The 17,976-nt window shown below is 40.3% G+C and overlaps 1 protein-coding gene across 5 annotated transcripts in view; it reads right to left on the bottom strand.

The window, feature by feature from the left end:
• The window catches only part of LOC139478492 (multiple PDZ domain protein-like), a 320,861-nt gene that overhangs the window by 168,399 nt on the left and 134,486 nt on the right, over positions 1–17,976 (bottom strand). For 4 of the 5 annotated variants that reach the window (XR_011654309.1, XM_071260981.1, XM_071260979.1 and 1 more), the window contains 5 exons: positions 16,107–16,241; positions 8,068–8,382; positions 7,047–7,164; positions 4,599–4,690; positions 2,606–2,741 (listed from right to left, as the gene is read on the bottom strand). Coding sequence is in view for 4 of the 5 variants with exons in the window: in XM_071260981.1 (XP_071117082.1) it covers positions 2,606–2,741; positions 4,599–4,690; positions 7,047–7,164; positions 8,068–8,382; positions 16,107–16,241 (796 nt within the window). In the remaining variant the exon portion in view is untranslated. Of the gene's footprint in view, positions 1–2,605; positions 2,742–4,598; positions 4,691–7,046; positions 7,165–8,003; positions 8,033–8,067; positions 8,383–16,106; positions 16,242–17,976 lie in introns of those variants that run through there. The other variant, XM_071260983.1, reaches the window with a different exon arrangement.

Consider the following 17,976-nt stretch of genomic DNA (forward strand, 5'->3'; position numbering starts at 1 on the left):
CCTCAGACCACTGGACCACCTGTGTTCCACCTCCCCGAGAAGCTGTGAGGTCCTGAGTTACTATTAGACTCTCCATGCAGGAGACAATAGATATATGTACAGAAAGAGCTGCAATGGTTACTTCCCTGAACTCAGAACTGTTCTCAACAAGACAATCTTACAGTGCCACAAGTGTCTCATCAGACTTTAACACAGACTAAAGATATAGTCCATGGTAAAAGATTAGGAAGCCTAATCAACATCCTCCCGCAGCCATCATTGCTCCAAGATTGTTGCGACTGCCTCACAGCCTTTGTATCATTAACCTGTTATTGCCTTGACAGGCCATAGGCCCACAGTACACAACGTGTTTCAGCAGTGATTGTAAAGGCCCAGCAGCCTGTCCATTACTGTGTGGCCAGTCTACAAGTGTTCCTTGAAGAGTTGTATGTCATCTGCTGCTTCAGCAAAACAGACATTACATGGTCATGTTAGATCTTCAAATATTATCATTCACCTGATGAAGGAGTAAGCATATACTCCGAAACATTCTGTTCCTCATAATAAAGAAGTTGACATACATATATTCTCTTCCTTCAAATATTATAGTTTTTATTCGTTTGAAGTCGGCAATGTTCCAGCCATACGACGGTGTCTGTAAATAATCAAGTATGGACCAGACAATCCAGGGATTGATATTGTGAGCGATGATCCATGCCGTCGGGGTACAGTAAACGACATCAACCAAGTCACCAAACTTGACCACCTGATCAATTTGGTCGCCTCTTACGACCTGCATAGGTTGTTGGGGGCCAAACTGCAGCACCGTAGACGCCAGGGCCCCCTGCTCCCATACAACCAATGCTGTTGCTGATGCCGACCGTGGATGCTGATACTGATTCATCAAGATGCTACCAATGTCTCAAAGGACAGACAAATGAAAGGTAGCAAATAGCTTTCTATCTCAAATGACACCTTTGTTTGCGATTTCTCCAAAGAGTGTGAAAATGTATTAGATGCAGAATAAAATCTGCCCAACATGTATCAATTATTGTATCAATTTGGCCCCGAAGCTACAAATTGTCCCCGTGCTGCCCAGTCGATGTAGTTTAACCTGGTCTATGCTCTACCTCCCTGTATCCCAGCCATCTTGTGAAACAATACCAGACATTACCAGTCAAGAAAAAATTAGTCCTCACGGTTCTTATTGATTTTGCTATGTCTGCCAAACGACTGAACGAAACTGATGTCTTATCTAGACAGGGTGTGAGTGATCGACCTGGTTCGCAACCTTGATTGAAATCAGGGATGTGCATCAGCTACAAGGCTATCACACTGGCCCACCAGACAACAAACGTGCCCCAGTTTGCTCTCTCATTACCGAACACCGTCAAACTCTTTGCTCAAAGGATCAAAGGGCCAAAACAAACTTCTTACACTGAAAGTTTTTTTTTCACCCATCTTGTCCATGTTGATCATGCCAAAAACTTTTTTCAATCCTAAGATTCATTTCATTTGTAAATTAGAAATTTCAGAAGGTGTGAGTTGGGAGTTCATTCTTTGAAATTTCTGACGTGCTCGGAAATTGTGATTGATGCCAATGTCATGGCCTCGGTCGAGGTCATTGATGGTGGGTGGATTGATGATTGATGGTGGGATGATGGAAGCGGTAGATACGACGTGTGATGTGGCTGACTTGGCTGGCCCCGAGTGAGGTGTATATCCTCTCTGTGCGTGTAATTAAACAAAGATGGTGGTAGCCCTGCTTGCTATCTGAGATTGTAGCTACAAATTGTTTTCATCAAGTGGAAGAATGATGAGAGCTCCAATATAACTTTTAACTCAAGTGACCCAACTCAAGTTCAACTTCAAGCACAAAAGCAGATATCAGAATATCCCATAAGCATTTTGTAACCAGCGTCTCCATTGGCTGAAATGGTCCTCATGATATCTCTTAAGACAAGTTTTTGTCATGCATCAAGTTGCAGACTTTATTCCCCTTTCCCAAGATCACAATCAAATGAAGAAACTCTGAGAAAAAATTGTTTCACAAAAGTAACAAGGGCCAAAGTGAGTGTGGCTCACTAATATCCCCGACCCATCTAGTGTGTCAGTAGTTTCAAATTAAATAATGGACAGGGTTAGGGTTTGAAAAATTCACAAAAAAATTGAAAATTAATAAAAACATTTTTTTTCCTTTTGACTGCACCCCTCCATATGACACAGATTATATGTACTAAGTTTGAGATGAATCCACTGAATAGTTTAAGAGAAATCTGCGGACAAAGTTTGCAGATAGACGGACAGACGGAACCTTGGTATAACTATATACCCCCGACCTAAAAGGTCGGGGCCATAATTAAACAACAAGACAGCACTTTTACCAGTGTGCCACCCGAATGCGGGAATGTTTATTTCTTTGATGTTTAATTACGCACTCAGCAATATTCCAGCTATATAATGGCGCCTGTAAATAATCAAGTCTGGATCACACAATCCAGTGATTGATATTATGAGCAACGATCTGCACCATTGGGGCACGACGACATGCAATCAACCAAGTCATCGAGCCTGAACACCCTATCCATTTAGTCACTTATTATGACCAGCATAGGTCTATACTCACCCAGGTACTGCTGTAGCTTCTCGTACTTGGGTCCATGGCGGTACCTGACGAGCTTCAGGTGGACCAGCTGCCCTGTCTTGCGTAGCACCTCAACAGCCTGGTGGTTGGAATAGCCTTGGAGGGACAGGCCATCCACCTAGGGTGAAACACCATGTCAAGGATCTGACTCGCACTGTACCCCCAACACTACGTCTGGACAACAACAGCCATAGTGCTGAGTGTCTTTTCATATCAAATACCGTATTCGACGTAATAAGCGCCCAGGGTGATATCTCCTAATATACACCATGTCAAGGATCTGACTCGCACTGTACCCCCAACACTACGTCTGGACAACAACAGCCATAGTGCTGAGTGTCTTTTCATATCAAATACCGTATTCGACGTAATAAGCGCCCAGGGTGATATCTCCTAATATACACCATGTCAAGGATCTGACTCGCACTGTACCCCCAACACTACGTCTGGACAACAACAGCCATAGTGCTGAGTGTCTTTTCATATCAAATACCGTATTCGACGTAATAAGCGCCCAGGGTGATATCTCCTAATTAACACCATGTCAAGGATCTGACTCGCACTGTACCCCCAACACTACGTCTGGACAACAACAGCCATAGTGCTGAGTGTCTTTTCATATCAAATACCGTATTCGACGTAATAAGCGCCCAGGGTGATATCTACTAATTAACACCATGTCAAGGATCTGACTCGCACTGTACCCCCAACACTACGTCTGGACAACAACAGCCATAGTGCTGAGTGTCTTTTCATATCAAATACCGTATTTGACGTAATAAGTGCCCAGGGTGCTCTCAAAATTAGGAAGAGTTGAAAGATAAATTTCTTGGTTTATGCTGACAGCCTGAAATGTTTATAAACGACAGTCATATTTTTTCCAGAATTTAACTGCCAATACTTATCGGTGCGTATAACAAACGAGTGTGTATTATACGCGAATAAATAAATCTTGTGTACATTGTCCAATCTGAAAGGTAGGTAATTTGGATAGTTCACTAGCCAATATATCAGCAAATATTGCCATGGGTACTTATTAGAGCGGGGCGCTAATTACGTCGAATATGGTACATCAGTTAGAGTCAATCAAGGTTTATACATTCAGCAGCATTACCGATACTGTTTATACTCGTATTGAATGTTGGTATATTTGCTGTATTTTTATCATCCGAAATCATTCTTCCAACTGTTTCAGTTTGTAAACAGGATTAACCAGTGTCTTATGTGTCAATAGTATAGCAACCCCGCTGCAGCAGCAGTTATTTTACCAATGTAATTAGATTGTGACATCATGGTAACAGAGAACATAACAATGGTCTGCAGAGCTTTAGAACTGAGGTGTCTGTTCCACAAAGTGATCATAGCAGAATGACAGTCATGTTAAAGTTTGTGTGTTACGATCACCTCAGCGCAATGATAGATTTGTGAGAGAGACACCTGAATTCTAAAGGTAGGCCGTTGTATGGTATGAAATTAAGATACGTCAACTTGTAACGGATGGGAAGTGTTATTCTGTTAAACTCTGTTGGACCATGCTGTGCATCACGGAGATGTCTGCCGCCTATTGACACACGACAGTGAAATTTTAAAGAGTAATACATGGAAAGTATTAAAGAAAATCCTAACGTTGCTTCTGTTTAATACCAATTTTTTGGAAACTCATGAATAGTTGGTATCTGCCTCGTTTATGCTCTTGGTATTACTGGGGAGCGAGCTTAGTATCCAATAGATCTCACACATATCTCCCGTGGAAGCCATTTTTCGATGACAAAATGTTCACATATCCAGCATTACAAAAAGAAGCTTTTTCTCCAAGAGTCATACATAGAAATAGTGAGTGCTCTATGGCACTTGTGGTCAAGATCTTCCATAAGACATCTAGGTCAACTGATCAAATTACACATCTAAATTCATGAGATGGTGACAACCATAAATCCTGTTCCCTTGTGAGTGAGTGTGTGACACTGTGTCTCACCTCGATGATCTGATCATTGACTTGCACTCGGCCGTCCACTGCTGCAGCACTGCCATCAGCGATGCCCTTCACAAAGATGCCGGACACCTCATCTGAAGATGCAAATAGTGTGAGGGAGAGGTGCATTATTGGAGTGAGTGAGTGAGTGAGTTGGGTTTAGCCACAGGAATACGTAGCTGTTCACAAAAATAAAAAACATTATTGACTCATGTATACAAAGAGGCAGAGTCGTAAAATATTCCTGTGGTTTAATGCTGCTTTGAATAGTATACTACTCAACATTTGAGAGGGATCGTCAGAGTGTGGGACCTGAATGTGTGTCATTGCCTGCTGGGAGATAGTGTCATGCAAGTAGCATCCCATACTGCCATGCAACTGGAGCATGTTCAACTTTATTTAAATTTATCTAAAAAACTTAAGTACACAATTCAAGTCCACCAGTTCCTGTCCTCAAGTCATGTACCATTACGAAATACTATATTTTCTTGAGTTTAATGCGCACCCCCCTCTAGTGGATTCTGTATTTGGGGAAAAAATATTTCGATTATTATGCGGAAAAAAAAATTACACCGTACCCCTTCAAAAGCGAATTCCGGAATGAACGGGTGATAAGAAACTTTGTCAGTACTGATTTGAAATTTGAGATAAAAAAATGCAGGGATTAAGATTACCTTGTGTATTTTCTCATAAACTAAGCCAGAAACAGCAATCAGTTGTACACACGTTCTCTTGGAATCCAGCGGTCATTCGGTTAAAACTTACCCAATGATATAACTTTAAAGGATTTTGATGTAAGGATCGTGAAAAGTTGTATCTGAAACTATTTTTTATCAGGAATACTATATTCCAATATCATGTTATTTTAGTTGCAGCTTTTACTAAATATATTTTTAAAAATAACAACCCTAAGCGTAGCACTTCAGAGCACCTGATCGCTATTGTCAGTTATATTTTTTCACATGGAACAATTTGACCAGTTACCGTCAAGGCTCCCGTGCACATGAGAACTACATGTTGACATAGAATCGTCAGACTACAACAAATATGACTTTTAACGAGTCAAAGTATGGCATTTATGAAATATGTATCCAGTTTGTTTCAAGGTGTCAATAGCGGTAATCTGACTGTTGTTGCTGTTAATAATGGTGAGTTGTGCGATCTTCCGATTGCTTTACACAACGATTGCACCAAAATAATTGAAAACAATCTTAAAAGGAATCTTGAATAAAATTAATGAAGTTACAAGTCCAGATATTCAAAGAAAACTTTTTATAACCAGACAGTGTAATTACAAGATTACATTGTGTCTTCCAGTACGGATTCGTTGACATGGTATTTCCGGTGTTACGTGCTCATGTTTATGTCTTTACGTTAGGGGAAAGAAAACACCAAAACTCATTATGGCGTGGATAATGCGCACCCTCTTCAACACAGCTGTGGTTTGTTTTTTAAAAAAGTGTGCACTTTACTCAACAAAATATGGTAGCCCTCTCAAACAATCAGTAGTATATTTCAATTCCATCAAAGTGTTTCAGCTAAATACTATGAGGAAAGCCAAGCTGGTGCAGCCTTCGACATTTACCGTCTTGGTAAAACCCTTGAGCAAGTAGATTCACTTAGTGTCGGAAGACATATAATTTTGACAGAAACTAGCAATTCCGTTTAAATTGAAAAGGAGCTCCAGTGATATGGGAGATTCGGAACCTGTGGATAATGTAGACTTGCTTCATCATTTAGGATTACAGGGGCTGGACTGAAGGGAAAATATGGTTCAGGGACTGTTGGACAGTCTAGGGAATAATGCTGGCAAATAAGGGACCATTATCAGGGAATATCTGTCATATTGTTTTCAGCCACAATGGCTCTATCCCAGCATTATAAGTCAAGGGGTAACACATGTTAATAGCATGTGGAATTGATACTAAATCAGGCCAAAACTTTGATTATAATGCTATGTCACCAGCGCAATAATACAAATTATGAAGGACAAATTAAAGACACAGTTATTATGCAGAGATTAGCATTACATGCTTCAGGTTGCCACTTTGTGGGACCATCTGCAAGACCTTGCTACAAGTCAATGAAATCTTCCCTGCCTGAAGACCATTCTGTCAGCACCAGACAACAAACACAAAGCAATGTGTGATGCAAGGTTGGTTGGTTGGTTTGTTGTTTAACGCCGTACTCAGCAATATTCCAGCTATATGACGGCGGTCTGTAAAATAATCGAGTCTGGACCAGACAATCCAGTGATTAATATCATGAGCATCGACTCAAACCCAATTGGGATCGATGACATGCATCAACCAAGTCAGCGAGTCTGACCACCCGATCCCGTTAGTCGCCTTTTACGACAAGCATAGTCTGTTAAAAGGCAAGCATGGGTTACTAAAGACCTATTCTACCCTGGATCTTCACAGGTATGTTATGATAGGAGTGAGGGCTCACCAGGTGTGTTGTCCCCTCCAACGTAGCCTGCGATGGTGATGCCCAGTCCATGATTGTCCTTGGTCAGATCCACATCAAAGATTTCTACCTCCGGTACCTCATTCATATCATATGGTTGCTGAAAAATATGATTGTTCTGCTGATTAATAAACATCCCCTTACTCCTATGAAGCATTATATATTAGCTATAAGGCTACCTATTGATGAATATTATTATTGTTTTCAATCATGCAAACAGTTGCAACATTAATATCTTTTTCGTATATCATAAACTTATCCTGCAATTACTGAAACCTTTTAAGACACAGCAATCAATCAACATCATATCCTATCTTTAATAAGATAATGTTGCTGATGTTATCTGTGTGAGTGTAGGCATACTGAGTGGACAAGCACCAGCCCAGCCATAATGTTGCTGATGTTATCTGTGTGAGTTTAGGCTTACCTGGTGAACAAGCGCCTGCTCAGCCATGATGTTGCTGGTGGTATCTGTGTGAGTGTAGGCTTACCTGGTGAACAAGCACCAGCCCAGCCATAATGTTGCTGATGTTATCTGTGTGAGTGTAGGCTTACCTGGTGAACAAGCACCTGCTCAGCCATGATGTTCCTGATGTTATCTGTGTGAGTGTAGGCTTACCTGGTGAACAAGCACCTGCTCAGCCATGATGTTGCTGGTGGTATCTGTGTGAAAGTAGGCTTACCTGGTGAACAAGCACCTGCCCAGCCATGATGTTCCTGATGTTATCTGTGTGAGTGTAGGCTTACCGAGTGCTCAAGCACCTGCCCAGCCATGATGTTCCTGATGTTATCTGTGTGAGTGTAGGCTTACCGAGTGCTCAAGCACCTGTCCAGCCATGATGTTCCTGATGTTATCTGTGTGAGTGTAGGCTTACCGAGTGCTCAAGCACCTGCTCAGCCATGATGTTCCTGATGTTATCTGTGTGAGTGTAGGCTTACCGGGTGGACCTGCACCTGCCCAGCCATGATGTTCCTTATGTTATCTGTGTGAGTGTAGGCTTACCGGGTGGACCTGCACCTGCCCAGCCATGATGTTCCTGATGGACTGTTCCTCCTGCATCCTCATGTCCAGGTTCTCCTGGGAGTCCATGGCCATGATGGCATTGATCTGATCCAGGTGATCGTCAAGAAGATGGGTGGGGACGACTGGGGCATGGGGGATCTGGAAGGGTGGGGGCTCCATCACTGACCGAGCGACGATGAGGCGGACATTACTCCCAGACTGCCGGAGAACCAGGGCCACCTGTTCTGATCCCATTCCTCGAACATTCACCTCTCCGATCTGAAGGATGTGATCTCCACTTCGCAGCCGTGTGTCCTGGAAAGAAAAGCAAAAATACTTAATTCTGAACTCAATATACATTATATATCACAAAAACAAACAGAAATTCATCTCATCTTGGTGGAATCTCTTTATACAACCTCATGGCACAGGACACAAACAGACAAGTTATTCCTATCATGTAAATGTCACTGTTTTGACTGTTTTCTACAAATGCAGTGGATACACAATTTCTCTTCCACATCCATGAAGCTGCCTGTACTTGTTACTCTGTTGACTGTACAAACAGCTGTGGGACCTGAAGTACATACATTTCAGTATAAGTCTGTAATATCACACAGCACCAGTGCCACCCCAGGCACACAGTGGGCATAGAGGGAGAAGGTGAACGTGCCCGAATAACAAAATATATCACATACAAATTTTCAGAAAGAAGAAGAAGAACCATAATAATAATGTTCAGATATATAATGCACCAAACCCACACTCTGAAGCATGCTCAATGTGCGACATTATTACCCAGTCAATGGATCAGTGTGCACTCGATTTTCATTCTGGATCAGTGCACACTCAATGTTCATTATCAGCTCCCTGGGGAGAATACAACCCAAGCTGCCTGTGAGGCGCTAGAAGCCTAACGGTCACATTACTATCTCCTCCTACCGGGCTATGAATACCAAAAGCAAAGTTTGTATTCCACATTGGTCCAAAGTTCACAAGGAAGGTCAAAAACTGAGTTACCTAAGAAATAAAACAAATAATTAACATGAAATAAAAGCCTGCAGGGATTCAATTTTCTTCCTGTCTGTGTAGGTTCAGTGCCTCCGTACTTGTACAGAATAATCCGTCAGGTAATTACTTCATGGAACAGCCAGTGAAAAAACTTTTAAACAATTAGTATTTTTTTCAAGACTTCAATTTACTACAATTCGTTTTTCAACTTTAATTTCAAGATGTCTCATTCTGTTTGGCATGATCGGACTTGACATTTCCAAGCTCATGTCGTGGCCCACCTTTTTAATCTTCAATCTTGCTCTTGGTTCAGTCAATTTTCACAAAGAAAAAAACAGTTCGGTGAGCAATCTGTACGCAGCCTTGGATGCAAATGGCAATAACGTTTATTCAATCTCATTTATACCTGTTAAAAAACATCCAAAACAGAAAGAAAACCAAAAAATTCTTGACTTGGTCTTTTCCATGGATACAACTAAGACTAAGGTGAATGCTCCTGGCAAACAGACAAGGAGAGCCCGGGATATTCTGGAGGGTTTCTTCAGTGGAAGTCGCCATCCCTGATCTGTCTTCCGTTATACTCAGGTCAGCACCTGATACATAACTTAGATAAATAACCATGCTTCAGAAAACAGCTGACAAATATTTAGCTAAGAAACAGCTTTGATCTTTTGATGATATTCCAAATCGCTCTCTCATGGCAGTGTTTTCAATCATAATCACAAGGCACACACTGTGGTTTTCGTTTGGAGGTTTATGTCAACACTTCAATGTCAAGGTGGTTAATTGCTCCACTGAATCGGGTCAGCTGTCACACAATCAACCTTCACCTCAACCTCTAATCATGGCGGACTTATCCATATCTCAGAAGCTGTATTGGCAATGGCGACTATCATTTGTCATAAAGATCTTTTTCTTATTTATTGTTCATTGATCAATAAGAATGGCACTTTCAATGAACTAAACATACACTAGCTTGAACCCAATTCTAGTTTCAGAAAGTTCATATTTGATCACATTTGTTGTGCTGTATGATCCACTATCATCAAGAGAGCATGTTCTGCATCATTCCAGCCATTTCAAATCTGGAAACAGGATTTCTAACTACAATAGGCCACCCCACAACCCCTTTCACCAAAAAAGGACAAACCTGAATGTGATGACACTTTTTATAGTATGTAGTCAATGACAGCTTTATATGTGGAGAGATACGATCACACGCAATCAACTAAGTCGCCAAGCCTGGGACCCGCGAAGATCCGGGGTAGAATAGGTCTTCAACAACCCATGCTTGCTGTAAAAGGTGTCTATGCTTGTCGTAAGAGGCGACTAACAGGATCGGGTGGTCAGGCTCGCTGACTTGGTTCATACATGTCATCGTATCCCAATTGCATGGTCAATGCTCATGATGTCAATCACTGGATTGTCTGGCCCAGACTTGATTATTACACACCGCTATCATATAGCTGGAATATTATGCTGAGTGTGGCGTTAAACAACAAATAAACAAACAAACACCAAGACTGAACACTTAATCCATTTGGTACGACCAGCATAGGCAATGCTGGGGACCTATTCTAACCAAGACATTGTGAAAAGATTAATAAAACAATGACCACAATGATCTAGAATATTGGTGCATAAGGACCCTTTGAGGACGAAGACCTGTTCCACAGAGATCTGTTAAATCCTCATATTTCAACAAAAACAAAAAGAAAAAAAAAGTAAATGGGAGTATCACTTTCATAGTCTTCTGGGGAAAGCAAACATGAGACACCATTGATATATCATATCTTGAGATTACAAATCTGCCTTCAAAGGATAAAAAAATACTCAAAAATCAACCTACACGTCAGATACTGTAACAATTTGTGTCTCTTGTCAGACATGTCTCTAAACAAACACTGCGAAGCTGACATCCTGACAACTACTGATCAATGGTGGGAACCTCAACCGATCATGTTTGCCAGCTCGTACTAAGTCCCTTTATCTCGGCCATTCACGACCAATATTCACTGCTCACAATTTCTCGCTTTGTGTACTCAGCGTGAATGCCCAGAAAACATTCAAGGCAATCCTAAAGTAATTGAAGCCTGCATGCATGTGAGCCCCAACATTGCCTAGTTGTCAGGAAAGTACTCTAAATGACATGTATTTACCAAACTGGACAAATCCAAAAAATCCTTGAGGGTCTTTGACCTTGAAGCCCCATCTTAGGTATGTTATTATGAAGATTGTAGAGGGAACAGGTTTTTCTATCTTTGTACCACAGATGTTAATATCTCAACATCGGACTCTTACCAGGACAGCCTTGTGTCTAAAGATTACAGCTACAAATCCTTCAAAAATTTCAATGGAATCAGGCTGGAGCAATTTGTTTGACAAATAGAAATTTTAACAGTAATAAGTACATCATATGATTCCTACTCAAGTGCTACCAAATCTCCATAGTAGAGGATTACTGTATTAAAACCCAATGTTCCTGAAGAAGGCGCCAAGGGACTTAATTTATGGTTCACAACTGAAAAATAATGAAAAGACGTATCGTCTTATAAGACTCAAAGATTTCCATTGATTTGTTGTAATGACTATAAACTTTCATAAATAAGTCCATGAACACATGACATCTGTTGTATCAATACTGATATGAAATATGAAAAAGCAATTTTCAGTATAGCCAACAGGGCAAGTATGGTCCCAGCAGTCAATATTACTACAAGACAAGGCTGCAGTGGGTATTATCAAAGGCTTCATACAACCTCAGATGGACATGGCATTTTCAGTACTGATCAATGCATTCACCTTCATTCTGTTTGCCTGGAAGATTTATTTTTGAGAAAAGCAGGTGTTGCACAACTTATTGAGAGTGCAAGAGACTAATCTTCCATCAGGAGTTCACTCGTACCAAAGTTACTTTGTGGTTGCAGAACTAAAGACAGGATAGTAGGGATGGTCAACTTCTCTTGTCCATGGAATCATTAGTTTACCAGTACATAGCCAATCTCTAAATGCCACTCAAGGATCAAGTGACTATGATTAACTCTGCTCTGCTCTGCTCTTATGCCTTCTCTAAACCAGTGCTGGTACTCAAGTAACATACCAATTTCATGCCACTTAACCAATGTTCAATGTTGTTCAATGTATTGTCATAATTCCAGGCCTTTTCCCGAAGTCACATGTGCAGAGACTCATCCTGAATAGATGCCCATGGTCCACACGGACAATGACAGAAACTGATGCAAACTGTTCATTTCTTGTAATAATGCATCATTGTTGATACTTGATCTTGACAAAGAAATAGACCAGGGCCCACTTGCACAAAGCGATCTTAGCCCAAAGATGATCATAACTCCCAGACTTTAACACAGGCTTAAAATAGTCGTAGCGCTAAGATCGCCTTGTGCATGTGAGCCCAAGAACCAAATAGAATCTCTCATCACAAACAATAAGTAGTACAATCTCGAAATCAGATAACCACAATCAAAGCTACAAAGAAAATTATTTCTGAGCTCCATGCTTTGAATTTTGTTCTGACTCTTGACCAAGGTCCTCTATTACAAGAAACTGATTTTGTTTGGCATCACTTCCTGGCCATAACTCTTTGACTTCCCCCTCGGTGGAAGAACACGATATGTGAGAAGACCGCCATCTGCTCCGTGGCATGAGTACGGTTTCACATAATGGACATCCTCCAGATCAGCATCGAGCTTCACATCCTCATCACGGCTATATTTATCTTCCAGCAAGAAGGAAAGGAGACACAAGAAAAAAAAGTTTGTCATCATTTCATACAGGTGAAATGCTACACCAGTGCATCGTAGGTTTTCGTGCGACGATACAAAACATTTTTTTTATCGATACAAGAGGATACATTTGCAAAAATATATTACTTACTACTAAGTTCTTACAACTACAAGTTCACTACTAAAAATAGCAAGCTCGCACATGTGCCTACAGCTAGCTTTTCCTTTGGAAGCTGATCTGACATAAAATTGTGTACCACGATACAAATCGTATCATGACTTCGCTGAATCGTTTCATCCCAAATATTTTAATGACTAAGTATTCTGACGTGAAATTGTGCATCACGATACACATCATATCGTGATACGTATCGTATCCTGACCTCACGTTATCGTTTCACCCGACTAAGTATTCCATATCATCATGGCCATTATCTTCTGGATAATGTTTCACAAACCAAATTTGACATTGGTGATCGGATTTCGTGGGGCACACTGTTGCCCCAGTTATCTAACACATCACAATTCACTGTGGAGCTCTGTAGGCATGCCAGAAACCGGATCCTGAGTTTGAGTGCCAGATTCGCCCTGATTATGTTTCTAGGTTTGTCAGTACCATACCCATGCTCATGGGATTTACCACATACAGCTGCAAACATCGAAGACCTGCACCACTTCGGCTTCCTCCCACATCAACCTGACACATAAGCTGACATATAACTTAAATTATTAATACAATCATAAATGTCAAAGCAACGCGAAACAAAAACTTGCTCACCCACTCACTCATTTCAATATGATTCAAAGTCCATTGCAATATTTCTTCATATGAATTTTAAACAAATCCGACAGAAAATCTCCCAATTTGGTGTTTGTTAAGAGTTATTACATTTTGATTTCCCTTCTCTAACTGAAAGATAATAATATTACAACCAGAAAAGGAACATGAAGTATTACAGGGGTTCAAATGAGTAGGATCTCCTATTTCAGAGCTTGCACACAAAACAAACTTGATCTGAGAGAAAGAGTTACTAACGTAACCATAAACATGATAAAGCTGTAAATGTCTTTCAAGCCAACGCTACAGTTTGACACATTAGCCCCAAGTATTCTTCTAAAGACAATGACCTGTCCGAGGGCACAACAGAAGATGAGTTTCACTCCTTAGACATTGAAGCTGTGCTGAGAAATAAATGTGGCTTGACATCTGATGGCAGGGGAGACAGCCAGATTTAAACGCCATCAAATAATACAATGTAATTATAGAACTTTCATCACATGCTCTGATGGAATTAAAGAGCCATTAAGACCGTAATTACTGGAAAAGGCAGAGATCTTTGTGATCGACCTCTGCCTAGACTGTTCAAGTGAAAAAGACAGATTTGAGGCATTTCAAAATGGCCGCTAATGCTGTCTGCTACAAAAGTGAAATTAGGTACCAACAGGGTCAGAATTCTGTCAATCACAAGTGTGCGATTGAATATTATCATGGTCTTGTAAAAGGAACAGCAAAATTGATGTTGGGATCTTGGAACATGCTAATTGAGGGGTGCTTTTCCTAACCATGGACCACTAAATTCATATGAGAAAAAATGATTATCGTCTCAATACTTGAACATTTGTTGAAACAACTGTTCATATTAATGAGAAAAAAAGCAGAAATCATCCAAATGCTATTATTAGCACAAATTTTCTTTACAAAAGTGATGTTTGTACAGATTCATTTGAGTTTGATAAATGTGTCTGTAATACAGTGGTATGAGATAAATCTGTCTGTAATACAGTGGTGTGAGATAAATCTGTCTGTAATACAGTGGTGTGAGATAAATCTGTCTGTAACACAGTGGTGTGAGATAAATCTGTCTGTAACACAGTGGTGCAAGGAGATAAATCTGTCTATAACACAGTGGTGTGAGATAAAGCTGTCTGTAACACAGTGGTGAAAGGAGATAAATCTGTCTGTAACACAGTGGTGAAAGGAGATAAATTTGTCTGTAACACAGTGGTGTGAGATAAATCTGTCTGTAACACAGTGGTGTGAGATAAATCTGTCTGTAATACAGTGGTGTAAGATAAATCTGTCTGTAATACAGTGGTGTGAGATAAAGCTGTCTGTAACACAGTGGTGTGAGATAAATCTGTCTGTAACACAGTGGTGCAAGGTGATAAATCTGTCTGTAATACAGTGGTGTAAGATAAATCTGTCTGTAACACAGTGGTGAAAGGAGATAAATCTGTCTGTAACACAGTGGTGTGAGATAAATCTGTCTGTAACACAGTTTTGCAAGGAGATAAATCTGTCTGTAATACAGTGGTGTGAGATAACTCTGTCTGTAACACAGTGGTGTGAGATAAATCTGTCTGTAACACAGTGGTGTGAGATAAATATGTCTGTAACACAGTGGTGTGAGATAAATCTGTCTGTAATACAGTGGTGAAAGGAGATAAATCTGTCTGTAATACAGTGGTGTGAGATAAAGCTGTCTGTAACACAGTGGTGTGAGATAAATCTGTCTGTAACACAGTGGTGCAAGGTGATAAATCTGTCTGTAATACAGTGGTGTAAGATAAATCTGTCTGTAACACAGTGGTGTGAGATAAATCTGTCTGTAACACAGTGGTGAAAGGAGATAAATCTGTCTGTAACACAGTGGTGTGAGATAAATCTGTCTGTAACACAGTTTTGCAAGGAGATAAATCTGTCTGTAATACAGTGGTGTGAGATAAATCTGTCTGTAACACAGTGGTGTGAGATAAATCTGTCTGTAACACAGTGGTGTGAGATAAATCTGTCTGTAATACAGTGGTGCAAGGAGATAAATCTGTCTGTAACACAGTTGTGTGATATAAATTTGTCTGTAACACAGTGGTGTGAGATAAATCTGACTACTGTAACACAGTGGTGCAAGAAGATAAATCTGTCTATAACACAGTGGAGTGTGATAAATCTCTCTGTAACACAATTGTGTGCAATTATGTGTTTCCTAAATGTTATGACGTCACGTAACTATATGTTACTACTTCATGTCCGTTATTCAGTTATGGCCTGATGAGACTCGTACGTGGTACGAGTTGAAAGCGCTAGCCTATTAAAACTGTGTTCAATCTTACTCCACTTATTTAATTATTACTATATAAATATATATATATATATCGATGGTGTACATATCTGACTGTATCACAGTAGTGTGACATGACCGACATATACGACTGTGGCGTGTGGAAAACCTGACTTCAAAAGTAGTGTTTATTATCTCTGACTACCAGCGTGACTAGTGCACTCACCACATCTGCCACGCCTCCCGGCAATATAGTCTTGACAACCACCCCTGTGCTTCTTCCTCCAATGATTCCAAATCCAAGGCCTGTTCCATCATTAATAAGATCAATAACTTCAATTTGGGTCCATTCGGTGCTTAGCTGAAAGGAAAGAAAAAAAAAACATTAAAAAACACCAAACAAAAAATACACTTGTTACACACAAAAGATAAAACATAATGATACAAACAAAAGATGATAATGTCATCGTTTTCACTGGCCACTTAAAGGGTTTGCGCCATAGAAGTACGGACTATCAGAGGCACTTCATGACTGATTATGCTCTGGTGCTGACATTTTGAACTGAAATCATTTCAGCCTGGTCTTCATGTATGTGATAACCGAAGTAGTACCAGTACTTCCAGTGTTTCAGTAGTCATGGGAATAAAAGACAAATGGTCGTGTGTAAGCCTGAATGACTCACAAGGAATAACCATCACACAGTTACAAGTTATAACCGGATCACTGGTTGATTCCAAGAAAACGTGTTCCAAGATTGCTGTTTCTTGCTTAGTTTACGAGAAAATACACAAGGTAATCTTAATCCCTGCATGTAAAACAATGCCTAGCAGAAGGCAAAATACAATTTAGATGTCTGGTGATTTTTATCTCCAATTTCAAATTTGTACTGACCAAATTTCTTATCACCCCTTCGTTTACCGAAATTCGCTGAATTTTTTTCCGCATAATATTTGAAAAAAAAGAAGATTTCTCCAAAATACTGAATCCACTACTATAGAGGGGGTGCGCATGAAACTTGGGTGCGCACTATACTCAAGAAAATATGCTACTCTATATTTGTCCGTGGTTTGGCCAATTGACCATTTGAACATTAATTTGTTAATTATTTCAGACATCACATCAGCCTTCAGTTGAAAAGTATACAAGCAATCTTCTCAAGTTTCAATAAACATTGCTGTGCTGTAATTCTGATCCAGAACAAACTGTTTTAGATGGAAAGGTGGAACGGCAATGAACGGGATGTAATTCCAATTAAATAGTTGCGACCAAGGATGATTAGTCTTGTTAGCATGGACTCATATCATGCCCAGTCTTTACTCCAGAGTCATAAGGAGAAATCCAGGTGTTATTCCATCCGCAAGACATATATAATTCCTTGTTTGCCCTGGCTGCTGCTGGTGGAATTGGAAGTGACAGGTTGTTAAGCCAGGGTATTATGACCAGATTAGCTGTGTAGAAATTGCCAGGATTTGTTGCACTACCACAAAGCAGACACTGAGAAAGCAGACACTGAGACAGCAGAGTGGACACACTTCAAGCTGGCTCGTATACCCAGTTGTGAAGGGTCAGGGTCACATCTTTCAATGTTGTATCCCTACTTCAGCTTACGTAACACATTAAAAGCATGGTCAGATCCAGCACAATCTCAGACCAGTAACATACTCAGTAGAAGCACATCTTCAGATCAGGAACATTGCTCAGTTGATGAATGTGCTAAGACCAGGAACATACTCAGTTCAAGTACATCTTCAGATCAGGAACACTGCTCATTTGAAGAATGTTTTAGAACATTGCTCAATTCAAGCACATTTGCTCAGCCCAGGAACATGTTCAGTTACAACACGTGCTCAGATAGGCAACATTGCTCAGTTGATGAATGTGCTCAGATCTAGAACATACTCAGGTCTAGAAGTTTGCTCAGTTGAAGCACATGCCTGGGACAGGAATATGTTCAGTTGATGCAGTTCTGCAGCACATTCCAAAATGAAAGAAACAAACTTTGACATAAACAATGATATTTATCGCATCCAACTAGAGGTGCTGATAAAAACCCTAGTCACAAAGTAAAGCGACACAAACCAAAACAAAGCTCATA

Source organism: Haliotis cracherodii, unplaced genomic scaffold (assembly GCF_022045235.1).
Source record: "Haliotis cracherodii isolate W230 unplaced genomic scaffold, xgHalCrac1.p SCAF_4, whole genome shotgun sequence".
NCBI classification, from domain to species: domain Eukaryota; kingdom Metazoa; phylum Mollusca; class Gastropoda; order Lepetellida; family Haliotidae; genus Haliotis; species Haliotis cracherodii.